This window comes from Dermacentor andersoni, chromosome 11 (assembly GCF_023375885.2).
Source record: "Dermacentor andersoni chromosome 11, qqDerAnde1_hic_scaffold, whole genome shotgun sequence".
In the NCBI taxonomy this organism is placed as follows: Eukaryota; Metazoa; Arthropoda; class Arachnida; order Ixodida; family Ixodidae; genus Dermacentor; species Dermacentor andersoni.
The window spans coordinates 125,899,926-125,926,463 of NC_092824.1; the positions used below are offsets into that span (position 1 = coordinate 125,899,926).

General features: G+C 47.7%; 1 protein-coding gene across 2 annotated transcripts in view; it reads left to right on the top strand.

Annotated features, from left to right (window-relative positions):
- LOC126539585 (latrophilin Cirl-like) overlaps positions 1-26,538 on the top strand; it is a 398,662-nt gene that overhangs the window by 291,860 nt on the left and 80,264 nt on the right. Inside the window, exons 3-5 of one of the 2 annotated variants that reach the window (XM_055075600.2) lie at positions 13,699-13,894; positions 14,037-14,143; positions 21,655-21,858. In XM_055075600.2, the coding sequence (XP_054931575.1) occupies positions 13,699-13,894; positions 14,037-14,143; positions 21,655-21,858 (507 nt within the window). The remainder of the gene's footprint in view (positions 1-13,698; positions 13,895-14,036; positions 14,144-21,654; positions 21,859-26,538) is intronic. The other variant, XM_050186470.3, reaches the window with a different exon arrangement.

Here is a 26,538-nt window from a genome sequence, read left to right on the forward strand (position 1 = left end):
ATTTTTTAGCGTCGAGATTAAGCATGAGTGCTAACGCACCTTCCTCAGTAACTCTGACACCACCAATCGGCCGAATGTGTTCATAGCTATAGGAAGTGTGGGCTGATACCGTCGTCACGCGTTGTTAGATACGGGACCGTTTCCTGATCCTACTTCGAGTTCCCCAGACCACATCGAATCGCACCACAGCTAATTAAGGAGCGCAGAAGCACGGATACCACATTCCTGAGGCACGGCACGTGCAAACAAGTTGGCGGACCCCACTTCGTGTGCCGCCGGTGGAGCTATTCACTGCTTTACTCTTCCCGAAAGTGAAGCGAGAGCCTGGTACTGTTGCAGCTCAGCTTAACTCATTAAGATTTTCAAAGAAGGTGGGGTCGCAATTTGGAGGCCGATAGAACCCTCCTATGATTATATTGCACTCGTGAAGAAAAATTTTCGCAACAACACATTCAATTCCTGGAATATCAGGCATCCAGCAACACTCAATGTTCCTTGGAAGAGAATTGCAACGCCGCCGCCACGGAAATCCCTGTCATGTCTGTAGATTCCGTAACCGCGAGGTGTTATTTCAGAGTCGGTGATATCATTATGCAACCAGGCTTCTGTTATTAGAACATGGGGTTTGTGGGCAGTTACGATACTCTCTAATTCGGCGATTTTGTTTGCTATGCTCCGAGCATTTACCTTTAGACACCTAAACATTTTTTTTTCTTTTTTTAACACAGGAACGGGGTCATTGTAGTCCTTTAGGGTTTTCTTGACGGAAGGTGACAGGTACGCGTTTCATCTGAGTGCTGCCCCACCGATATGTTTGATTGTCAACCTTTATCTCGTCGTACTGAAGCCTTACTTTGGCACCTGCTTTCCTATCGTCAGCTGTGCTGTCCCAGAGGTGCTTCCTTATCTGCCGTGTCTGCTGAAAAATCTTCCGAAATTGAAATATTTTGTCCTTTGAGCTTGTGGCAGTACTCAGCACCGTTGTTTTTTCTCGGTGGTGGTGGTGGTAACAACTTTATTGACAATCCGGCAAATTCGTGGCCTGGGCCTAGGCCGCCCCCTAGGAGGTCCGGAGATCCTGTCTCCTCGCCGCCTCAAGCCTGTTTCACATGCAAGCGATTGAGCGAATGGAGCGAACAGCGGCGCGGCGCTGCGAAGCTTTTCGCGAGGTTTCGTTTCACATGCATTGCCGCCGCGCGTTTTCCGCCGCTGGGAATATCAATGTTGCTGGCAAAAAACACGGGACTTTCAGCCAGTTTCGGTAGTTTGCGACTACCAACATAAGCATTGCTTTGTCCCTGCCTCTCAAATCTTTATTTTACAAATACATATCCTGCGCTAGCAATTCGTTGAAAAGTTCTCTTGGCATGTTGTCCGTACCACGTATAGCAAGTAAATAAACATCGTCCTATGCGCAGGCTTTCCCGCACTAGTCCTCCACTGGTCACGTGTCGAGACGGGCCGTTCGGAAGCGGTGCTGCCGCTCTGCCGCTGCGATGAAATTCCAACTTGTCCGAACCTCGCCGCTCCCGCCGCTAGTGCCGCCGCCGCCGCTCGAAACAGATTTCTGCGGCGCGGCGGCAGGATTCGCGAGCATTTTCGCTTGCATGTGAAACAGGCTTCACGGGCTTGCTGGATGGCCCATAGTTGATTTTCGAGGTTTGAGTTGCGCAACGCGGCCGTCCATCACGCCGCAGCTTCATCTGGGGAAACTGCATTTTCTCTGCATATAACCTCACATTCCCAGAGAATGTGTCTAAGAGATGCGTGAGCCCTGCCGCATAGTTTGCAGTTATCGTCAGAGTAGATGTCCGGATATATCCTCCTGAGATGGGCGGGGTTGGGGAAGGTCTTTGTTTGTAGCTGCCTCCAGTCTACCGCTTGGGCCCTGTCGAGTTTGCGGTTAGGGGGCGAATAAATACGCCTTGAGTTTTGATAAAATTTTGTGATATCACAGTACCTGGTCATTCTGTCCCTCTCTGTCCATGCCTCCGTTGGATTTCCAACCCCAAGAGAGGATCCTTCTTCGCGGGCGCGGAATGTGAGACCTCGCGCTACGCGGTGGACCTCCTCGTTGAGGTTGGGTACGGTGGTGTCGGGGGACGTGTGAGCCGGGAACCATATAATGTGTCGTTCCTCCGTCTCCTCGGAGGTGACATAGTTCGCGTTGGCTTTGAGTATAGCCTCAGCCTTCGGCGAAATTCTGCCTTGTGCATAGTTTCTGACCGCCGTCTGCGAGTCGCCGAGTACGTATCTGCAACTGGGGTTAACGATGGCTAGGGCTATCGCCACCTCTTCCGCTACCTCGGAGTTTTTGACACGTATGCTACAAGAACTGACCGATTGTTTGTCGGTATTGAGGACGGCCACTGCAAAAGCACGTCGATCCTCGTATTCTGCAGCGTCTACGTACAGCGCTTCCTTGTCCATACCGAAGGCTTGGAGTAAAGCCTTGGCTCTACTCTCTCTTCGACCCTGATTGAATTCGAGGCTCATGTTCTTGTGTATATTAGCCACCTGCAGCTTTTCCCTGACCGCTCTTGGAAGGGATGTCTTGTCGCCGTGCTGCTTGTGATAACTTACCCCGAGTTTGTCCAGGATGCTCCTGGCCGTTCGTGTCTTCGCTAGTCTCTCGAGTTGCGAGATTTGGTGTGCCTCAATTAACTCTTCAAGCGTGTTGTGGACGCCCAGCTGTAGCAGAAGTTCCGTGCTGGTGTTGTCTGGAAGGCCCAGTGCCATCTTGTGTGCTCTTCTAATGAGGGTGTTCAGTTTGGCATATTCGGCCACGTACCAGTTGTGGTGGGCGGCCACATAGGTAATGTGGCTAATAACGAAGGAGTGTATGAGTGTGACGACGTTGGCCTCCCTCATACCCTGATGTCTGTTGGTGATTCTTCCGATGAGCCTCATTGTGTTCGTGATCTTAGTCTCCAAATGCCTGACCGTTTCTCCGTTGTTGCCGTTCGATTCTGTGATGAGTCCGAGCACCTTAATCTGCTTCACCCTGGGTATTTCTTGTCCGTCTTTGGTGCGTATGCAAATTTCTTCGTATGCATCATGCTGAATGTAAGCCTTGGGGGGTCTTCCCCTAAGCGTCGGGCGGTAGAGGAGGAGTTTCGATTTTTCTGGCGAGCAGACGAGACCGGTTCCGACGAGGTACTCTTCCACCACCTCGACCGCGGTCTGTAATCGCTGTTCGATTTCTCCGTCGCTTCCCTCGGACACCCAGATCGTAATGTCGTCCGCGTATATTGTGTGATGCACTCCCTCGATGGCGTTGAGGCGCTCGGGGAGGCCGATCATAATGAGATTAAAGAGCATCGGCGAGATGACCGAGCCTTGCGGGTTGCCGACGCTGCCTATGTTCCTGTCTTCGGATGCGAGTTTGCCCAGCGTTAAGGACACTTTCCTGTTTGTGAGGAAATCCTGAACATAGCTGTGCGCTCGGTTTCCTAAATTGAGTGCGGCAATGCTGGCTGCGTGAGCTGCGTTGTCGAAGGCTTTCTTGAGGTCTAATCCTAGAATGGCCCTGGTACCTCTTGTTGTCGATTATCTGGTGCTTGATTTGCAACATTGCATCCTGCGTGGAGAGATGAGCTCGAAACCCGAGCATGGTGTCTGGATACGCTTCAACGTCGTCCAAGTGTGCGTTGATCCGGGTGAGGAAGGCGTGCTCCATCAACTTGCCGACGCACGACGTAAGGGATATTGGTCGAAGGTTGGCCAGATCTGGGGGTTTCCCTGGTTTGGGGATGAGCACCATTTTTGCTCTTTTCCACAGGTCGGGGATGCTTCCTCGGGTCCAGCAATCGTTAATGTACTTGGTCAGTTCGGAGATGGTCTCGTTGTCCAAGTTACGAAGGGTCTTGTTAGTTACGCCGTCTGATCCCGAAGCCGACTTGCTGTTGAGGTTTTTCAAAGCGGCCCGGATTTCCGCCTCGCCAAAGTCTCTGTCCAGAGAGAAATTGGGTTTTCCCGTGTATTCCCCGTGTTGAATAGTCGGGCTATGCGGTGCGTATCTGTCGCAGAGTTCGGAAAGGATTTCTTCCTCATCCTTGGCGTGTGTGTGTATTAGCTTGCGCATGGTTTCCCTATGTGTTGCCTTGGTCTTGGCCGGGTCTAGCAGGTGTCGGAGCAGGCGCCATGTGTGACCGGTGCCAATCCGTCCGTCCATCTCGTTGCAGATCTCATCCCATTGTTATTTACTAACAGTTTTGCAGTGTTGTTCTATTTGTTTGTTGAGTAACGCTATGCGTTTCCTCAACTTCCTATTGTGTCTTTGTTTCAAGCCTTCAAGCCACCTGGCTTGAAGCGATCGTTTGGCCTCCCACATGTGCACCAGGCGGCTGTCGATCTTCTCGACGGGAAGTTCTGGCGTCACGGTCTTTGTTACTTCATTGACGTCAGCCATCACTTTTTCGGCCCATTGTTGAATGTCTGTGATGGGCGCGTGCGTCATTCCGGCTCGATTCTTGCGGAACGGGTCCCAGTCCGTCCATTTGAAGGTTTTGTTGGGTTCGATGTTTAAATTCTCCAATAATTTCGTTTCGAGAATTCTGTGGTCACTACCAAGGTCTTCGAACTTGTTATTCCAACTCGCCTCTCTTGCGTTCTTCACTAATGTTACATCGGGCGTGGTGTCTCTTGTCAGCCCTGTTCCCTTTCTGGTGGAGGAGCTGGGGTCGGTGATGAGGGTCAGGCCCGTTTCCTGTATATCCTGCCATAAAGCCTTGCCTTTGGCTCTCGTATGGGCGTAGCCCCACGCTCCGTGCGGGGCGTTAAAATCTCCCCCGACTGATTAGTAGGGGATGGGAGCCCGCAATGTCGGTGGCCCTCCTAAAAAGGGTTAGGAAGCGCTGTCGTATGTGCGCAGGCTTGCTGTATAGATTGAGGATAAACGTGCTGCATTGGCTCTTGCTTTTGGGTATAATTTCTACGAATACTTGTTCAATATGCGCTACCTTAATGTCGTGACGAACGACCCTAAGCCTTTCCTGACCAAAGTAGTTACCGCTTGGTTCTCCCCGGATTGGGGACCGATGGCTTGGTAACCGGGTAGTTTTGTTAATTCGTGTGTCTCTTGTAGCATTATTACATCTGGTTTCGATTTGCTTTTAAGGTGTTGTTGCAGGACCGCTTTTTTTTTTTTTTGCGGCGTAACTCCTGCAATTCCACTGCCATATCGTCCGCGCGCCTCTTTTACCGTGCTTGCCTATTTTGGTCTGGTTGTGGGGTGGAGGTCTGAACGACCCCAGATGCTCCTGCGGTGTTTACAGGGGTGTCGTGGAATTGATTAGATGCGACCCCAGTTATGGGGTCGCATCTAATCAATTCTAATTCTTTCTATCTATCTATCTATCTATCTATCTATCTATCTATCTATCTATCTATCTATCTATCTATCTATCTATCTATCTATCTATCTATCTATCTATCTATCTATCTATCTATCTATTCTAATCTAATCTAATCAATTCTAATCTAGCTTGGCTACCCTAAGACTTAGGTTGGCCACGTTGCTTTCGAATTTGTCAAGTCTCGACATTATGGTCGAGGCCGCCAGCGTGAGGTTGCCGACGGTTTTCGCTTGTTCTTTGAGTACGTTTTGCATTTCTGTTAATTTCTGCCCTAGGTCTGTCAGTTGTGATCCGGTTTAGCTGCTAACGGCTGGAGCCTTTCTCTTAGGTGGCGGAGGGTTGTCGTCCTCCTCCATGCTATTATTAGGGGTTATCGCAGCTGCACCTGCACTACAAGTACTCAGACGGGGAGATATCTCCACCCTTCGACTATTCTTAAGTTCCTGGATTTCTCTCGTGAGGTGTGAGATTAATTCTCTCAGCTGCGCATTTTCCCGTCTCATTTCTGCTATTTCTTTAGAAGCTGAAGCTGCAAAGGCTCGCCGCGGCGCGACGAGCCTTTGACCGCGTCTGCCCAGCTCACCTTGTTAGTGCCTCTTCTACCGCCGGGCCACCTCCGCTGCGGCGGGACCGCGAACGCGTACGACTCCTGGATCTGGTTCGGGCCGGTTCGGGTGTGCGGCTCCGTGATCTGTACTTTCTGGTTCTCGAGCGGGCCCTCGAGCGTGAACGGGGCCTGGTCTCTCGGGAAGGGCGTCCAACTGATTCCCTCGTAGCCTCCGATGCTAGGAATTCTTCGTTGTCGTTGTCTTTCCCAGCGTCGTCTCTTGACTACATATGGCGTCTTGAAGCGAGCCTTGCAATTCTTGTCGGCCGTTAAGTGCTCACCCCCGCAAAGTTGGCAAAGGGGGTTGCACTGGTGGTCGAGACCTGGGTTGGCCGTGCCGCAGCCTCTACAGATGCGGTCCTGCGGACTGGGTCACACGTCCATGCGGGGGCCCAGTCTGCCGCATTGGAAGCACAGGACAAGTTGTTTTCTGCACAACGCGCACTTGGTGAGTGCGCCTCCATAGCGGACGAAGGAGGGAACTTTCAGTCCGGAAAACAGCACGATAACCGTGGTGGTATTGCTGAGTCGTTTCGCAGCGATTGCCGTAGGATTCTTGGGCGTAACGACCTGGGCGGTGATGTCCCGGGGCGAATCTTCGAGAGGTATACCCCTGATGACTCCTTTGGAAGTTAAGTCGGGTGCCGATTCATATGCGTTGGTCTCATAGGCCTGGCCGTTGACCACGAGGCGCTCGACTCTTTGGTATCGGTCTGTGTTGGCTTCACTGGGGGTACTCACTACGATAATGTTCTGTTGTACGTTGAGGCACACGGTGTCGTCTTCCCTGTGCTCCCCGGGTATATGCCAGCAGCTTGGTAGACGCACGAGGCTACTCGGGCCGCTCCTAATTCGCCAATCTTGAGGCCTCCCTTTGGGCGGATGATAATCTTGAAATCACCCTTCGGTAGATATGGCATGCGGCTGGCCTTGATAAACTGCTGTTTCAGCTTCTGCTCGCGCTTCTGCTTCCTTCCGCCGGTGCCGAGGTAGGCGCCGAAACTGCTCGTAAATATTGGGTCTCTCCACGGCTTGCTTTTTCGAGCCGACGGTACTCCAGCCCGTGCCGGCCTCAAATTCTTCTTGGGAAATGTTCTCCCCTTGCACGAGAACCTCCATTTCTTCCGTCTGCGAGCGAGCGTGGGCGCGAGCCACGTGTACTCTTTTTTTCGCAGGTGCGCCTATAGGCCTAGGCTCGCGGCAGCCACCGCCGCGGCTGCCGGTGTAGCACAGACAAAAATTTGGCGTAGAAGTTCGAGAAATGGGACTCCCACCTTGAAGTTGGTATCGGCAGAATCTTGGTAACTTGCTGCGTGAGATGGTAGCAAAAACTCGGTGATTTTCGGCGACTTCCCTGCGAAATCATTGAATGAAGACGGAGCCGACGTGAAGTGCATCTTTCTTCGGCCACCTCTTCTTCTTCCTTTTCTCGGTGGTCTGTAAATTTTAGAATTATAGGCCGGTGCTTCTTTGCCTGCTTACGGCCCATCCTGTGCAGTCTTTCAACGGAAGATACTCGAACACCTATGTGCTTTAAAAATAATGCTTCATTTAATGTGGTCAATAGCGAATCCGGTGTTTCGTTCACATCTTCTTTAAAGCCGAAGACTAATAGGTTTTTTCGTCTGCTCCTATCTTTCTAAATCAATTAGTTTCTTTTCTAGATTCTGTATGGTTCGTTGCATGTTCTCGAAGTGTGCTCCGAGTTCCGCATATTTGACTGCTATGGTTTCCACGTTCTCAAGTTTAGACTCAATTGTGTTTAATCGCTTCTGCATACTCTTTTGTCCATCAAGAATTTTCCTCAGCAACGGCTCAGTAGTGGGCCCAGGATTGGATTCAATATCCCCTCTGAGCAGCAGCAACGAGAGCAAAATTTTTTTTAACGAACATGCATACCGTATTAACGCTGGAAGGGCACGCCAGCTGGACTAGACAGCGGTGAGACGTTTTGACGGAGGAGTATATGTTACTAACCTGCGCAAACAACATGAACGGGTTGGTCATGGCTCTGGCGGATGACCAGCTGGCGTGCCCACTGAGAGTATCCCGGGGAAGGAGGGTGTTTAAGTAGTCGGGTGGAACGGAAGTTGAGTGCGCTGGTTTCCGGTGAAGGTTTGCCCAAGAATCCAGCTGAGGCAGTGGTCCGTTTGCGCAGTCTCCGCGGAGTATGAAAGCGAGTGCAGGGGTGACGCTGCCGGTCGTATCTTGAAGGGTGCCGGTTATCGCTGTCGCAGCGGATAGAAGAATCTGCGTAAACAACATGAACGGGTTGGTCATGGCTCTGACGGATGACCAGTTGGCGTGCCTACTATGTAAGAAGGGCATAAAGAGCTCCATGGACCGCCGCATTGCCCCCGATATCTTGATCGATAGCGTCCGACGCATCGGCCTGCTGTCTTTGATCTGATGTTCTTTGGCCGCGTGCCGCGCTACCAAGCATATCTACCACGTGCTCGCCACACGTTGCCCGCTCATTTGACGTCGTCTTGCACAGACGGGGTCCAATCGTTGGTGTTTGCATCAAACCATGCCTCACACTTACAAGGGGGATTGGTCACATAAAATTTAATGAAAAGTGCACCCAACAAAATACAGAGGCGTAAAAAAAACAAGCAATCAAAAAGGAAACCTTAGGCAACAGATGCATAAACAGTTTTTGACAGGGATCACACATAAAAAAAAGTCACTGCCCATCTGAGCACAGATGGTTAACCAGCGAAGCTGAAACGTGCGACCCCGGTGTTTATCACTGTGGTAATCCCGACAGTTCATTAAACGACGGCTTGGTAGGCTGCCGGATCCTCGGCACGCAGCTGCTGCTTGCGCTCGGCTGCACGAGCTTGTTCTTGTGCCCGGGCTGCAGCATCGGCACGGCGTAGACGATCTCGTTCCCGGTTCTGCTCGCGGCGTCGCTGATCGAAAGCTGCCTGCTCCTAAGGAGTACGTATGACGCATGGCCCACCCATTTTGGAGCCGGAGAGAAACTGCTGCGCGTGCGCTCGGCTGCGACGGAGAACAAAGACGTCACTACTGGCGCAGCTAATCCAACGCCACCTAGATAGCACAAGGACTTTTTACTCATATCCATGACGCCATGTTACCTGGCCCGACTGCCATAGAATCTAATGGGGATGCTCCCGAGTAGGCAACAGTGATTTTGACGTCACCGCTTTCATGTCAGCCTTGTCAATTGAAATTTCAGGCGAGGTAGCGTAACGTCATGGATTGGAGTAAAAAGCTATCTAGGGGCTAAGTGGTGTTAGCTAATCGCGCACCTCACTTTTTTTTCGCGCATGCGCTTGGGGTGGCGCCGGATGAGTTTTCGGCGTACAGGCGACAGACGGACGGGCGAATCGGCTAGCCATATACAGCTTCGCTGTAAGGGAATAAAAGAACAACGGGTCGGCACCCTAGCATCGCCACTTCGTCGTCAGCGTATATTCCTTTTAGAGCGCAGCTCTTAGACGCCCGTTCCTGCGTTGAGCGTTGGCGTCCTCGGCGTGACCGAACGAACGAGCACAGCGAAGGATGAAAGAGCGAACGCGGAGCGCAGCGGGGGTTGAAATACGTTAATAGCGAAGAGAGTGCGAGGTGGAACGCGGAGGAGGAGGGTGGAGCGGAAGCATGGGGAGGAGAGTATATGGCGAAAGCGTGAGAAGAAAAGCGAACCGCTACGAGATGGCGCCAGAGTAGCGTGCGTAGCCCCCCCATGACGCCACCGGTACCATATATGGAAACAAAGCGCTGCATGAGCGCAGGTCTGTCTGCGGCGGCTGCTGTGAATCGCGTCCATGCGTCACCCAAGCCCCAAGCAAAAAAAAGAAAGCTTGGTGGAAGATCGGGCTGATGCCCATGGCCATTTAAAAAGTAGACGGCCCAATCCCGGCTGCATTTTTACACGTGCTAGTAAGTACAGCGGTGCGTGGCGTTTCTTCGCAGGCGCGAGTAAGAGCGGATGCGAGAGGAATATCTGACTCTGCCTAGGCACTATGTGGAGAAGTTTCTTTGCACGTGTTGCATGTCACAGACAGCGGATGGAACCATCGATAACAATCCAGAAACTTCCGATACATGCAGGCGCGTTCTGCGCTGTGCGATAACATTTGTTAGGCGGTGAAACGTGTCGCCCGATAAAGACAAACAAGTACACATGTCAATATCTATCGGACCATGGTTAGTTTGGTGACGCAACGAGTTCATGCATAGCGTTACAACGACGCACTGATTTATCGCTTCAACACTATTGCTTTAACGTGTTTTCGTACTCTGATTACGAAAACACGTTAAAACGACAAGTTATTTTACTTGTTGGCATTTCCCGCTGGATAACTGACAAGTGCACGAATTCATTGGTGTAGTACTCGCACCAAACAGGGCTGCATGCATTTATTTGAGGCATCTTGCTAAAATTTTTTGTACATATGATATGTCATGTCTTGCGGCAAATCCATCGAACAAAAAAAAGGTTATTTAGCATGTTAAGTTAGCAGCAGCAGGTCACGTCACATGTTTTTGAGTGGGCCACCATCTCGGCCAGCCATACCAGCCACTTGCAATTGTTGCTGAGCCGTCTGTTTGATAATTGCGGAATATTAACCGCGCTGTGGACCGTACGGAGGATGAAATGTGGTTCTTCGTAGACAGCGATGAAATGCTCTCTGAGAGTAATGGTGATGATGCTAGTTTTGTTCTTCTTTTCTTTCTTTTTTGTTTTTTGCCAGAATTGGAGGCACGCTACGTTCTTCTTGCTAAAAGGTCGGGTGCGCATTCAATTTGTATTTGTTTAGGAACTGTAACATCGTTTTTGCATTAGTTTGTACTTCGAACCCATAGGAAGTCAGTGCACATTTCCATTCGGAGCTGCGTTAGAAACAAGGCAAATACTGCCAAATGAATCAACGATGCATTTTGCTGTTTTTTCTACCACTTGTTTAATGTGGTCTGCTGTATACATTTCCCAATTTTGTTGATCCCATCTGGGTCGAATTAGCGGAAGTTGACTGTATTCTGAATAACAATGGCAAAATGTTCATTTGTAAAAAACCCTTTATGCAAAGCACTGTAGGCAACATTTTAAATGTTATATATAGGAAATCTTTACCATTCATTTCAAAAATGAAGCTTAAAGGGACACTAAAGGGAAAAATGATTTCTTCCGCATCAGTAAATTACCGTTCTACTACACCAAAAACACCACACTTACAACGATAAGACGTTTGGTAAACCAGAAAAAGCGCAAGAACGTTCCCGCACCTGGGGGCTGTGGCGTCTTGGATTTTGATGGCATCTTCTAGGGCCTACTAATTATATATAGCGGTACAGATTTACTGCATTGTGTTTTAAAGGAACCAAATATTAAACATGGCAAGTTTCGAGAACCTTTATTCAGCCAACGCGGCCCAAATGCGAAAACATACTTTGGAATCCCTGACATCAGGCTGAGGTACCGGCGCTGGGGTTGCAGCGCGAAAATTCATATACTGATACTTGGACGTTCATTTTCTCATGCAATAATCAAATTATTTTTTTAATGACTGCCTGCAAGGTTCTCAAACACTGCTTTATTAGTGTAAACTGATTTATTGTTTCGCTTTAGTGTCCCTTTAACAACACTATACGAGAAAATGAAAAGTATCATTGATGAAAATATTAAAATAGAAGAAAATAAAAAAGTATTGTTGATGAGGCCATCAGTAAGTTAGAGTAATCACACTGTCTTGCCGCAAGATTAGGTAATCTATTTGAAATATGACTAGGGCACAGTTACTGAGTTGCTTACTAGGCACATATCCCAGATTTGCTACATGTAGAAAACTAGCGTGATTAAAGTGTTGTACCTACCATGCGCAATGGATGGATGGATGCAAAACTTCAATTAAGGTTCTGAGATACGCGACTCAGCGCGCTGCGGGCCGCTCCCACGTTGGGACAGTCAGGCCATGCCCGACCGCCGCATCGTGGGCCCTCTGGACTGCCCATAGTTGCGCTCCGGCATCGGGGCTCTAGATAGCGGAGAGCCACTTGTCCTCATTGATTTGTTCTGTGCCTCGTAGCGAGCGGCAACGCCAGCGCATATGGTCTAAGCTAGCGAAGTCATTTCAGTGCCCGCAAGAACTAGTGGCATAAGTGTCGGGATAAAGCTTGTGGAATAAAGCCGGGCTGGGATACGAGCCTGTTTGCAATAATCTGAGGGTCAATGCCTGCGTTCTATTTAACTTCTTGTGAGGAAGGAGAAAGTCTTTCCTGCCGAGATAAAAGTGCTGCGTAATTTCATTGTATGTGGTCGGTTGATCTCTGTTCTCCATCACTGCGGGCCGGCGGTGGAATTCTCTATGGTCGCGGAAAGCGACACCTCGCGCCTTGGAGTGGGCCAGCTCGTTGAGGTTTGTGAGGCCTCCCATGATGGATCCCATGTGAGCGGGGAACCACTTGAGAGTGTGGGAGGTGATGCTTTTGCCGTCGAGGATGCGACAGGCTTCCTTACACACGGCGCCAACGCTGAAGGCGCGGATGGCTGCCCTTTAGTTGCTGAAGATATTGGCATGTTCGTCATCCAGGAGGGCCAAGGCAATGGCCATTTGCTCGGCCGCACGCGACGACGTGCTTCGTACCGAAGCGGCGTTAACGGTCGGACCCCTGTGGTTGATCGACGCTATCGTGAAATTGTTGCTGTTGCCACACTGGGCCGCGTCAACGATGCAGCGGCCGCTAGGGAGTTCTGTCGTGGGGCGTAGGAGCGCCACCGCCCTGGCCTTAATTCCTTCTTTCTACGTTGCGCTGGGGATGCATATTGCGCGGGGCGGGGGATATGATGATGTCTTTCTGCTCTTTCGGAAGGCCCTGGTAGGCATCTTCGACAGTGGCCAGGGGGATGCCAATCTCTGTTAGGAGTCGTCTGCCCTCCCTGGTGCCGGAGAGTCTGAGAATATGTGCCCTTTCTTGTGCTTCTGCAATTTCTTCCAGTGTATTATGAATACCCAACTGCAGGAGTCGGTCGGTGCGTGTGTAGTTTGGTAGTCCGAGCGCGCTCTTGATCCTCCTCCTTATCATGGCATTTAGCTTGTCTCTCTCGGCCCTCTTCCAGACGTGCATGGCCGCTACGTACGCTAAATGGCATAACAAGAAAGCGTGGACTAGCCTTATCAGATTCCCTTCGCTCAGGCCTCTCCTTCTGTTAGCTACCCGCTTGATTAGACCGATATGGCGCTATCCGTCTTCTTTGCTAGTTAGTGAATGGTGATGCTATTTGTGCACGCGTGCCTTCGAGTGTCATTCCCAAGATTCGAATGGACGCGACTTTGCGAATCGGATCTCCGCACTTGGGTAGAGATTAATGTCGATTTCAGCGGGGGGTTTCCAGTTCTGTGGCTTGCGGCACTTTCTAGTTGGGCTGTTGAGGAGCTCCGATTTCTTCGGTTCGGAGTACCATGTACAAGATAGTTAATATTTGAACCGAGCCTTTAGTTGCAACCACTTGATCTTCCCACAGAAATCACCTTGATGTTTTTATACCCAACTTTCCCAAATTCAATGTGTTTAAATACGTTACTGAAATAATTTTAATCCAGATATATTTACCACTGCAGATTATTTTGTGCCTCTAGAAAAAACCTGAAACTGCTGCCTGTGTAACTTGTGTGAAATATATTTATTTCTCTATGTACAAGCGATTTGTGTGTCTTCAAATATTTCTTGTACATATAAACATTGCTTCTCTGGTGATTTGCGCAGCAGACCCTCCACGGTACCGGACGGCGTACGCGTGCGAGGGCTCCCAACTGCGCATCTCGTGTGATGCGGGCCACCTGGTGCAGCTGATCCGCGCCAACTACGGCCGCTTCTCCATCTCCATCTGCAATGAGCATGGCACGCTTGACTGGAGCGTCGACTGCATGTCCCCCCGCTCCTTCCGGGTAATGCAGCAGAGGTATGTTCTTTGCCATGGCTTTTGTTTCCTCAAAATGCAGTTCATTCAGATGGCAAGGCATTCAGGATCACAATGCGAAATTTACAGCATTGTTATTCAACAACTTTATGTATACCAACCGTTTGGGTATGTTGTCTTTCAGTTGCGACGTCAAGAAAGGCTGTACGCTACCAGCATCGACAGATGTGTTTGGCGACCCTTGTCCAGGCACCCTCAAGTACCTGGAAGCCCATTACCAGTGCATTCCTGGTGAGATATAGAGCTAAATTTTACACAGCGCTTGTAGCAGGCCCTATACAGAACATTCTTTCATGATAAATTCCATAAACAAATGTGCATCCACACCAGCTAAAAGAGATGTGTGGAGAAAAAGTGAATACTCACTTACAATGGCTGCTAAACATCTGCGTAACGCTTGTTTATGTAATGTTCACAACATTCCTAGCTGCTCATGGCCACCAACCATTATCATCATGTTTCGCATTTACAATCCAGCAAATTCTCACATTGTGTACGACGCTTCGCAGTGCAACGAAGATGTTCCTGTTTCGTTTGACACATCGTTCGGGCATCCGCCTTTTAACGCGACGGCGTTAAGGAGCTCATGTCGCAGAAAAGCCGATGTGGTCGGCGTCGGCGGCGTTGGCCGTGAGAGAAAAATCCCGGAAGGCAATTCATAAATAAAAAAACACCTGCAAGATGGGCTGGGTGGGAATCGAACCAGGGTCTCCGGAGTGTGAGACGGAGAGGCTACCACTCAACCATGAGTTCGATAGTTCAAAGCGGGACAAAAGCGCCTCTAGTGAATGCGGTGTTGCCTTAGAAACATGCCGCAGAAAGTTATACTGCGGTGTATATCGGTAATTATGAGCATGTAAATTACAGAAGTCGCAGTTACACGAGTAGCGAAGTACGTTTCCGCTACATTTCTTCTGCGCTCTGCGCACACGTAGAGCCATCTTGCGGCAAACACAGAAGACCCCTCCTCGCAATGTATGGCGCTGCCCCGACACGTGGCGCGCCACTCGCCCCATGATCGCGTCGGCCTTCATGGCGCGTCGCGGCCCGGCTGTCCATGCCGATCATGACGTTTGGCTCGCGTAGATAGTTTTGAGTGGGCAGTGCGAACGGGGTGCGATAACGCTATCGCGTTCCACTCTTGAAGGCGAAGCTTAAGTGTCCTCCAATTTTTCTCCACTCGATGCATGCTTTGGTTGTTATCTTCGTTGTAGTCTGAACACTTTTGATGACTGTCCTTGTCTGTTTTGTTGTTTTGTTTGTGTCCGTTGTGCTAAGCTACCATAGTCGGAATACCATAGCCCACAGTCAGACCTCCTGAAGATGTGCTCTTCCTTGAGCATTGTGGATTACCTTGTCTAGTGCGAAGAAAACATTCCCAAACTTATCCACTTAGAGTAGTATCCACCAGCAACTGTTAAGTTTTCTCTTCCCTTCGAACCGAGAGATGTTACCCAGTCATTCATGAGAACACCTTACAACAGAAATCTTAAAACTTTCCTCGCAGGGGCGTCTGCATCAGCAGGTGTTTGGTGTGTTGCAAAATCATGCACCTTAGCACATGAGGGTTGGACCCTCCCACATTTAACCCTGCGTGGCTTAGTTGTGTCCGGGAAGAAGGGGATACTGGGGGTTGAGCTAATGCTGTGTGTTCGGACCTTTACAGCCCCTCGGCAGCAGCACACACCCCTTTGGCCTCGGCTTCATGTAGATGGCACCCCCGGAGTGACCCACCCGGGGGAAAGTGGTAGTTGCCTCTTCTTGTCCTTTTCTCCAATCTGTCTTTCTCTCTCACTTTCAATCTTTCCTGTCTTCTACTCAGTTAATTTTGCTTCACGTTTTCCAGGCAGCAAGGGTTAACCGTGTGTAGTTAACTGGTTAACCGTGTTTGAGATTAAATGTCTTACCGCTAGGGTTTCAAAGCTCGAAAAAACAGACGGCTCTGGTGCCGAACTGCAGCGCATTGCTTCTTCTGTAAATGACATTGAGTATCAGAGCAGAAAGCTGAACCTCGAAGTTCATGGTCTTAACCACATTCAAGACGAATGCCTGCTTACAGAAATAAACGCTATCGCATCCAAACTCAAGTTAAACATGCTGAATGATCAGTCAGTTTCGGCAATCCACAGGCTGCCAGCTAGAGCGGATAAAATTCCAGGTGTCTTGATATGTTTTGCGAATCAGTCGGTTCGAGATAAGTGGTTAGAGAAAAGAAAATTGTTCCCGGCTCTTCAATCTGGCCTACATGTGATGGAAAACTTGACAACGTATAACAGGGCTCTACTTAAGAAGGCTAAGGAATGGGCAAAAGCGAATGACTTCCGCTTTGTCTAGCACCGTGGTGGCAAGATCTTTATTAGGACGGAAGAAGGAGATAGCGCCCATGGGGTAAAGAATGTAGCTGATCTAAACAGTTTGAAATGACAAGTCAATCTGCATATCGTCAATTCACCATGTCAAGTGGAGATTGGGTATCCCCTACAGAATTACTCAACTTCATCGGTTCGGAACACTGGCTATCCACTAAATGTTTTCATTTAAACTGCCAGTCCGCTCGAAACAAACATAATGAGCTAGATGTGTTTTTTGGTAGTCTTAATTTTAAATTCGATTTCGTTACGTTATTTGAGACATGGTACAACCACAGTTCTCTTGTTTGGCATCTACCTGGCTATCAATGTTTCAACCAATTTAGGGCTACCTCTTCTGGTGGTGGTGTTAGCTTGCTTGTTCGTGACGATATTAATGTCAACTACATCGAAGAATTCTCATGTGTCACAGATGATTACGAAGTTCTGTCCATTCTCAGTGGCAGAAGTGTTTACTCAGTGTTTTATCGTCCACCTGGAAGCAATATTCCACGTTTCTTTAGTTTTCTCGAAACTTTCTTCGCATATGTCTGTACGTATAAGTATGACATCATCTGGGGTGGTGACTTTAACATTGACCTCCTAGCTGACGCGTGCTTAACTCGGAAATTTGATATCTTGCTTCAGTCGCATGGTTGCTCAAGCATTATCTCCGTCCCAACACGAGTAACCTATGCCGCGTCAACTTGCCTGGATTTGTTTATCACCAATGTTTCAACGGCTATCATAAAAGCCGGCGTTCTTTCAAGTAACCTGAGCGACCATGTGCCCATTTTCTTCTGTCTCAAATGATGCACCGAAAAGAGCGGACAGCGTCGTTTCCCCGGCCAAGTGATTACACCAAACTGTCTCGAAACATTTCGCAGACAGATTCAGTTACTTTACTGGAGCTATGTATATGCCACACAATGTGCCCAATCAGCATATGAGGAATTTCTGCGTATTTTCAGCACATGTTACCAGGAAAACTTCCCTCTGCGAACTAAACACAAGCGATCATTGCACATTCGCAAACCGTGGATCACGGACAACGTCTTTCGCAAAATAAAGTTTACAAACATGCCCTATAACAAGTTTGTTAAGTTGCGTAATATAACCGATCTACACATATTTAAACGCTACTGCAATAAGCTAACAAATGAGCTTTGGAAAGCCAAGACCTCTTATGAATATGAATACTTCATGTCTTGTCAAAATGATAGTCGCAATACTTGGAAAAAACTAACTGTTATGCTAAATCGAGCATCGTTGTCGCATGCAAATATTGAGATTTTTAAAGATGGCATTATCATCCCAGATGAAGTGCTTCCTGATTGCCTTAATAATGTTTTTGTTAATGCAGCTGGTTTATGTTTCCATAGAAATGCCGTCCGCTATGTTCAGGTCAGGTGTCCCGATAGTATTTTCTTATATCCTACTACTGAATCTGAGCTAGTCCATTTATTTTCTGAGTTATGTAATACCACGTCATGTGACATTGATGGCATACAGATTACACCTGTAAAGCACGTCTTAGACATTATATCGCCTGTTTTAGCATACATTTACAACCTCTGCCTGACATCTGGGGTATTTCCTGCCAAAATGCAGGCAGCTAAAGTACTTGCACTGTTTAAAAAAGGCAATAGAACTGTGATATCTTAATACAGACCCATTTCTATACTTCCAGTATTCTCAAGAGGACTTGAAAAAATAATATTTCGGCGTATTTCAGATTTTCTTAAAGAACATAACCTGTTCACTGACTGTCAGTATGCTTTCTGAAAGGGACGGTCAACCCAGCTCGCGTTACTAGCACAAAAGGAACTAATATTGCGAAATTTTGAAAACAAGCTGCTCACGCTCGGGGTTCTTATCGACTTCAGTAAGGCGTATGACTCTATTAACCATGAACTTTTGTTAAAGAAGCTAGAGTACTACTGTATTATGGTATTGCTTGGGATATAGTGAAATCTTATTTAAATCAGCAAAATCAACTAGTTGAAATTAATGGCATCTGCTCCCAGTTCAAGCAAGTAACAGTTGGTGTACCCCAAGAGAGCATATTGGGCCCCCTTCTTTTCAATATATATGTAAATGACCTTGTTCTTGTCGATAGTGAACCTAAATACATCATCTATGCAGATGATACTACGGTGCTTTTTTCATCAACAACATTGCAAGGCTGGTTTCAACTGCAAGCTCTGTTCTTGAAAAAATACAGAGATGGTCACAGGATAATGGCTTAAAAATTAACACTGACAAAACAAAAGCTATTTTATTTCAACCAAAAAATAAAGGTGTGAACTTAGAGACCGACATTTATAATAGGTTCTTCAAGAATTGAGCTTGTTCAGTCTGTGAAGACGCTAGGTGTCTTTTTTGACAGCCGTATGTTATAGACTGATTACATCGACTTCCTTGGAGGCAAACTTGCACAAGTCACTGGGGCGCTCTTCAGTTCAAGACCGCTGCCACGCAAGGTCAAACTTATTTTGTACAACGCTCTCTTCCTGAGTCACGTACACTACTGCTGTGTCGTGTAGAGTACGACGTCTGCTACAAACATAAACCGGTTATTCTTGCTTCAAAAAAAGGTAATACGTAACATCTATAATGCTCCAGTAGACGCTCACACTGCACCTCTATTCAAACGGTTGAAATTACTCACACTGCATTCTCTGTTAGAGTTCAGGCTGTTACTAGCCTATCGTAAAGAAGTAAAACAAAGCCAGTCATACATCACGTCGTTAGCGCAATTGATTAGAAACAGAACAGAATGCAGTACACGGTCACCTGAACACTGGTATGTGCCGCATCCTCGCACTAACTGTGCTCTTAAAATGTTGCACCATCGCTTACCACGCCTGTTAAACATGCTTAAATGTAATAACATAGATGTCACTTTTTGTCCTATATCGCATTTATATGAACATTTCAGTTATTTTTGAACACAAATTAATTTGTTGTTTGTGACTGTTTCTGAGGTAGACTGTCGTTACACATCTCCGTTTGATATTAGCCTCTGTCAACGGCTCAATCATGTCTTATTCTTTCCTTACAATGATTACTTGGTTAATGATTCTATCACTGCTTTTGTTGCTCTAGTGTACACTGTGGATTGCATAGTTTTTTATGCTTTGTGATGTTTTTCACATTGCCATTGCCAAAACCAGTTCTGAGATGTTGACACTGCACATCTAGTTCACCACTTTGCTTTCTTCCTCCACTCACCAGTGTGCTATGAATCGCTCATGAGCGTTTTAAGATATTTCCCTTGTAGATGAGCAGATTTGGCACTCCTGTCCATCTTATTCTGTTGTCAAGCCAGATGGTTTTGAATTTGCACAAGGTGTGCAGACAGAGAGAAGACACATCTGTACTTGTCAATGTTGTGGAAACATACACAGTTTGTATGTACTCATTTCCACATGCCCAGTGGCTCAGGTTGTCTATACAGACATGTACACAACTTGTCAAGCAGCAGCCAGCACTTGCAAAGTGGGTGCTGCAAGTACAATGCTTAGCGTGTCACCTCTTTTAATCCAATTGTCATTGGGACACTTCACACACTTTCCATCGTCTGTCTGCCTATATATCTATCTATCTGTGTCTCTAATCTGTCTCTCTCTCTCTCTCTCTATATATATATATATATATATATATATATGGAAAATACTTGGATATAGAATACTTGGGCAAATAAAATCAGGAACACCTTAGACTTCTGTCGACCAAAGGACCAGGCAGGATTTCGTAAAGGCTACTCAACAATAGACCATATTTCCACTATCAATCAGGTGATAGAGAAATGTGCGAAATATAGCCAACCCTTATATATAGCTTTATTGATTACGAGAAAGCGTTTGATTCAGTAGAAACCTCGGCAGTCATGCAGGCATTATGGAATCGGGTTATAGATGAGCCGTATGTAAAAATACTGAAAGATATCTATAGCAGCTCCACAGCCATCGTAGTCCTCCATAAAGAAAGCAACAAAATCCCAATAAAGAAGGGCGTCAGGCAGGGAGATACGATCTCTCCAATGCTATTCACAGCATGTTTACAGGAGGTATTCTGAGACCTGGAGTGGGAAGAATTGGGGATAAGAGTTAATGGAGAATACCTTAGTAATTTGAGATTGGCTGATGATATTGCCTTGCTTAGTAACTCAGGGGACCAATTGCAATGCATGCTCACTGACCTGGATAGGCAAAGCAGAAGGGTGGGTCTAAAAATTAATCTGCAGGAAACTAAAGCAATGTTTAACAGCCTTGGAAGAGAACAGCAGTTTACGATAGGTAGTGAGGCACTGGAAGTGGTAAGGGAACACATCTACTTAGGGCAGGTAGTGACTGCAGATCCGGATCATGAGTCTAAAATAATCAGAAGAATAAGAATGGGCTGGGATGCATTTGGTAGGCATTCTCAGATCATGAACAGCAGGTTGCCATTATCCCTCAAAAGAAAAGTGTATAACAGCTGTGTCTTACCAGTAGTCACGTACAGGGCAGAAACCTGGAGGCCTACGAAAAGGGTTCTACTTAATTTGAGGACGACGCAACAAGCTATGGAAAGAAGAATAATGGGTGTAACGTTAAGGGATAAGAAAAGAGCAGATTGGGTGAGGGAACAAATGCGAGTTAATGACATCTTAGTTGAAATCAAGAAAAAGAAATGGGCATGGGCAGGACATGTAATGAGGAGGGAAGATAACCGATGGTCATTAAGGGTTACGGACTCGATTCCAAGAGAAGGGAAGCGTAGCAGGGGGCTGCAGAAAGTTAGGTTAGTGGATGAGATTAAGAAGTTTGCAGGGACAACATGGCCACAATTAGCACATTACTGGGGTAGTTGCAGAAGTATGGGAGAGGCCTTTGCCCTGCAGTGGGCGTAGCCAGGCTGATGATGATGATGATACTTGGATGAGGGAAGGCGAGGAAACGCACTGACAAGAAAGATGTGTGTCCTCGGCCAACCGAGCAGTGAAGAAGGGCGGAGGGGGTGGGGGGGGGGGGGAGGTGCCAATGCTACAGGGACGGGAAGAAGGGGATGCGTCCGTTCTCCACAACTGCCACGTAGGAACTCCAGAAAGGCATCAAGTGAAAGGTCACATGCTCTTGGGCAACCGAGTGGCAGGGAGTGTCGCCTCGCTCACTCATTCATTCGTCCAGGCTATTTGCTTACATTGACAACCATCATCGATGGTTTCTGCATATTTATTTATTTGCAAGAGATACACGTATATATAGATGCAGTATTAATTTTAACCACCTGAGACTTGTGCTAAAGGTTAAGTGGCATTATGCAGGCAATTTTATATTCAATCTTCCTCACTGCCGTGAATAAAGATCTCCTTGTCTGTGTTTGGCTGTGTTCTCATTGCTGCTGCAGCCGAACTAACAACGCCCAGCAGTGCCATGCGGCCAACGCCATCCAGTTCAAGTCACCCACGAGCTGGAGACCTGCTGCCACCGATGTTGGGTGGAGCCTCTGAGCAGCAGGCAGACAATGCATTACCAAGGACGCCCCCACCGCTGCCAGCCATCTACCAGAGCCCAGATAAGCAAGGACCAGGCTCCAGTAGCACCACCACGGGTCAGTCGTCACCAGAGCCATTTGCAAGCATGGAACTGCACAGTACAGAAATAGTTTGTTGTGCTACCTAAACAGTGTGCCTAGCGTCGGGAAACTACATTGGTGGCACATGTTACAAAGTCTGTGAAGGCAGCACAAAAAGGTCAAGGAGGTACAAATGCTGGGCCTGCATTTGCTCAGTGAAGGCTAGCTTTCGGCAGCATGCAGATTGCCTGAAAGCTACGAAGTATCCTGCAGTTGTGATTATAGCAGCGGTTGACTCACTTGCAAAAACAAACAATGTAGGTAACAGTAAGTCAAAGGAGATTATTACAAGAAAAAGCATTCAATACTCAATTCACTATATTCAATATCCAATATATTCATTGCAACCAATCATATTAATTGCAGTGAAGGTCATAATGCTATAAACTGACGCACTCAATGTGCCAGGGCTGAAATGACCTCCACTTGTACCACAGACTGGTTGCTATACTGTTAACTTTGCCTTCACCAGAGTCGTGCTGTTTATTATTGCTGTTAGCATTCTTTGCATACTTCAGGCATTTGAGCCTATCTGTCTAGCCTCTTATGCTGACCCGGCGACCCAAGTTGTCTACCAGCTTGGGGCACTAAGCATGTGCTCTTGGTAGGGATGATGTTGGGGTCATTCCGTCGTCATCATCTGACTCTTGTCATGCTGTCATCATCACGCTTTCTATACCGACCCAGTGGCCCAAGATGTCTAACAACTTGGGCCACTAGGTATGTATTCGAGGTCATGATGCCATCGGGGTCATTGCATCGTCATTCTTCCAGCTTTATGATCCGACTCTCATCATGCTGTCGTCGTCATTCAGTTGTATTGCATTCAATGTTCTGTCGTCATTGTGATGCCGTCATGGTCGCTCTATTGCTGTCACTCTAGCTTCATCATCTGGCTCATTAGTCTGTTTGAGTGACCGGTTCGCATGAAGACTGTGTGCGGTTGAGGTGTAAAAGCAAAAAAAAAAAGGGTCGATCAGCACAGTTGGCATAAGTCGTACCAGCTAGCATTTAAAAGACGTGCGCACAAAACCGAAATTGGAAGTGTGGCTCAGGAGTTAACGCCGGTGGCATGGTGCGCTGCAGTCAATTTGGTCACTGGACTCTATGGGAGTGTCCGCTCTTGTTGAATCCTTTCTCTATGAAGCTATATTCACACAGCGAGGAACTCAATTCAAGCATATCACGTGATCATATATCGCCCGTGCCCGCAGCGCTCCCTCTGCCCGGGTGAATCACTTCGCGATACGGTGGAGAGCCAAATCACCGTTCGGTTTTTCGGCTCGGTCATGTTTGCTCCGTTGCCGTTACCTATTCGAGGGCTGCTCCATGCACGCTGTGAAGTGATCTCATGCATGTTGCATTTAGCTTTATCAGCATCGCCAGAGGGACAGGGCTGGCCGAAGATACATTTACAGTTGTATCATGATACCATACAAGATACTCGAGCCATAAGTACTTGAGGCACAGATACAAGATACTACTGCAATTATTGTATCCAATACGATCCTTTCCATTTTTATCTCGATACTTCGATACATTTTCACAAATTTCTTATTACATATCTGTATAATGTAGCAGCAAATGTGTATGCACAAAAATGTTTGCTTGGAAATTTCTTAAGCTAGGCCAACCTTATTTCATTTGAATGAAATGTCTGTTAGTATCTCAAAATTATTGTCTTGTCTAAATAGCCGCCTTGTGCAGAAGTCTCCCGGGTGCAGCGCCATCGACACTTTTGTTCACAACAGTCAAATTAGATCCACGAGATCCTTCAGATCGCTGATGTGTAAAAGCCACTAGACGCGAGGCAACCCAATGCTTGCATTCTTCAGATGCTGCACGCATTGGTGTGTGCAGCCCCGCAGGGGTGTCTGTGTTAGCAGGCGTTTGGTGTGTTGCGACACCACGTACCCGAGCACACGAGGGTTGGACCCTCCAACGTGTAGCCATGCGCAGCTTAGCCATGTCTGGGGAAAGGGGGGTCCTGGAGGTTGAGTCGATGCCGGTTGTTCAGGCCTTTAAAGCCCCCTGGCGGGGGCAACACACCTCTTCGGCCTCTGCTTCACATAGACGGCACCTCCAGACTGACCCACCGGGAGGAAATCAACAGTTGTCTTTTCTTGTCCTTCTCTCCAATCTTCCTCTTTCTCTCGCACCTTTAATGTTTCCTGTCCTCTCTTCACTTCTTCTCACTTCCAAGTTTCCCGGCGGCAAGGGTTAACCTTGTTAGGCTAGCCAGTCTTGGTTGTGCTGTATTTGGTTATAGCAGCGATGTACGGCTGGCGTTTGCAGGGATTCCCTTGCAGGAACTTCTATCACATCCCCATGTTGGGCTCCATGGCGAATGGTTGGCATCACTGCAGAAAACCCCATCTACACTTATGGAAAATGCTTTGCCTAAACTCCCTGATCGCCCTCAGAAACGAGGGCACACCAAAGATGCCTTCCAGTTTTTCGGACGTCAAATGCAGAACTTCCCCAATTTCCATGTTATTCACTCTGAAAAGTCAGACAAACCAGTGCGAACTACCTCACCATTCCTTGTTTCAAAGTCTTTGACTGGAGTACTTGGTCCAGGTTATAAGGCGTCGAGGATGGCAAGTGGTGATCTCCTCTTGGAGCTCTGTGATCAGAAGCAGTATGAGAAACTGCCAAAACTAGTGTCATTTGGGGAGACCCAGTTAACAGCAACCCCACACCCAGGGGCATAGCCAGGGGGGGGGCTTATGGGGCTTCAGCCCCCCCCCCCCTCCGAAATTTTTTCGTGCTGTCATGCGCCGCTGACCAAAACAACTCCCGGCGCCGGAAATCAAGCTCGATTTTGTCTAGAATGTCCTTAATTCACGCTCGAAAAGACATTTTAGCGCAAACTTTGCGAAATCGGGCTGGATTTCGCAGAAACGCCCATGCATTGGGAGTCACATATCGTAACGCAAGGAGCCCCACCGAGCACAAAATTTCAAGAGCGTTTTGATGGCGAGCGGGCTCGTCTCGGCATCTCGCGGAGGCCGCGGAATCTACGGAGCGCTTGGATTTCAATTCTGAAACTTTGTGGGTATAAAGTTCTCATAACATTTTGATGCGAAAGGTGCATTGACATTTCCAAAGTCATGCTTTAGATTTTCAATTCCGGAACTGTGTGGGTTTAATGCTGTTGTAAACAGTTGAGGCCAAAGGTGCATCGACTTTTCTAAAGTCGTACATCGGGCCATACAACGAGACAAGCCAAATCAACATACTATCACACAAGTTGACAAAGCACGCAGCGAGGTCCGATGAGACAAAGCGTTGTGGTGGTTCATTTGTGCCGTCAGGTCACAGAAAAGAATATGAACATTTCTTTTTCACCTGCGCCAAAGCATCCATGTCAAGACAATAAAGCCACCATTGTAACTAAGTTCTTATTTATTTTTCTACCTAGAATTTTATTCGCGAGGATACATTGAGCCTCCTTATTTATTTATTTATTTATTTATTTATTTATTTATTTATTTATTTATTTGTTCTCGCAACCCGCGGGCTGCCGATCCAGCCAGAGCGCATGCGTTTTTCTCTGGCCGACTGCATTTTCGCCTGGCACAGTTTTGGACGCTTTCTGGCTAGCAGACGAGAAAAAGAAACAATGCACAGTCGCTCGCCGCCAGCACTGTGGGGACTTGACGGATTGCAACGCGTTCGCTTGTGCGCAACCTCTCCGGAAAATTTTGTCTCGCCGGTGTAGGATACCGAGCAGTATTCGTATGGTTTTCTGTGGACCAAGCATCACACGTTTTCTTCGATATTCTTTCGGTAGCCCCACTAGGTGCCCAAAGTAGGCATTAGATTGTAGCCCAACATGCTTTCCTTTGCGTTATTCTATTTCGCCGCCCCCGCCCCACAAAAGAAAAAAAGAAGACATTGTTGCGGCGCAGCGAATTGTCGCATGGTGAAAGTTTGGTGAAACCTGTTTATTTGCCTTGTTTGACGCATTATATATAGTGACTTTTTCTTAGGTACGTAGATTTATTGGAGACTTATACGTATATTTAAACATCTTGTGGCGAGGTTTTGTGTATATGCGCAGTGCACTTTGTTTCCAGTGACAATTTTTTGCCCTGTATCAAGCTGTATCTTCACATTTGTATATTCCTTTGTATCTTCGCACTTCTAATGTACGAAGGCGAGTCAAATGAAAGTGAGACAACCCGCCCCGCGCAATAATGGTTCGGTTCATTATTTTCGAGGCATGCGCGTAGCACATACGCATCTCATTTACAAGTGACATGCAGAGGTGAGGTTAAATGTTCTTTAATGCTCTCATACACTGGGTAGAACATGGTTGCGTGACATAATGGACACTCCAGAAGTTGAACAGCTTGGTGTCGTGAGGTTTTTGACAAATGAAGATGTTTCCCAAAAAGAAATTATTCGCCGTATGGCGGCCGTATGCGTTGAACATTGCGTTTCATTGGCCACTGTGAAGCGTTGTAGCAAACTGTTCAAAGAAGGACATGAAAGTTACAAAGACGATCCATGGCCGGGCCAAAGCCACCGTGCAATCACCTCCAACACAATTGAAAAGGCCGTGGTTGCTCAGTGGCTATGGTGTTGGGCTGCTGAGCACGAGGTCGCGGGATCGAATGCCGGTCACGGCGCCTGCATTTCGATGGAGGC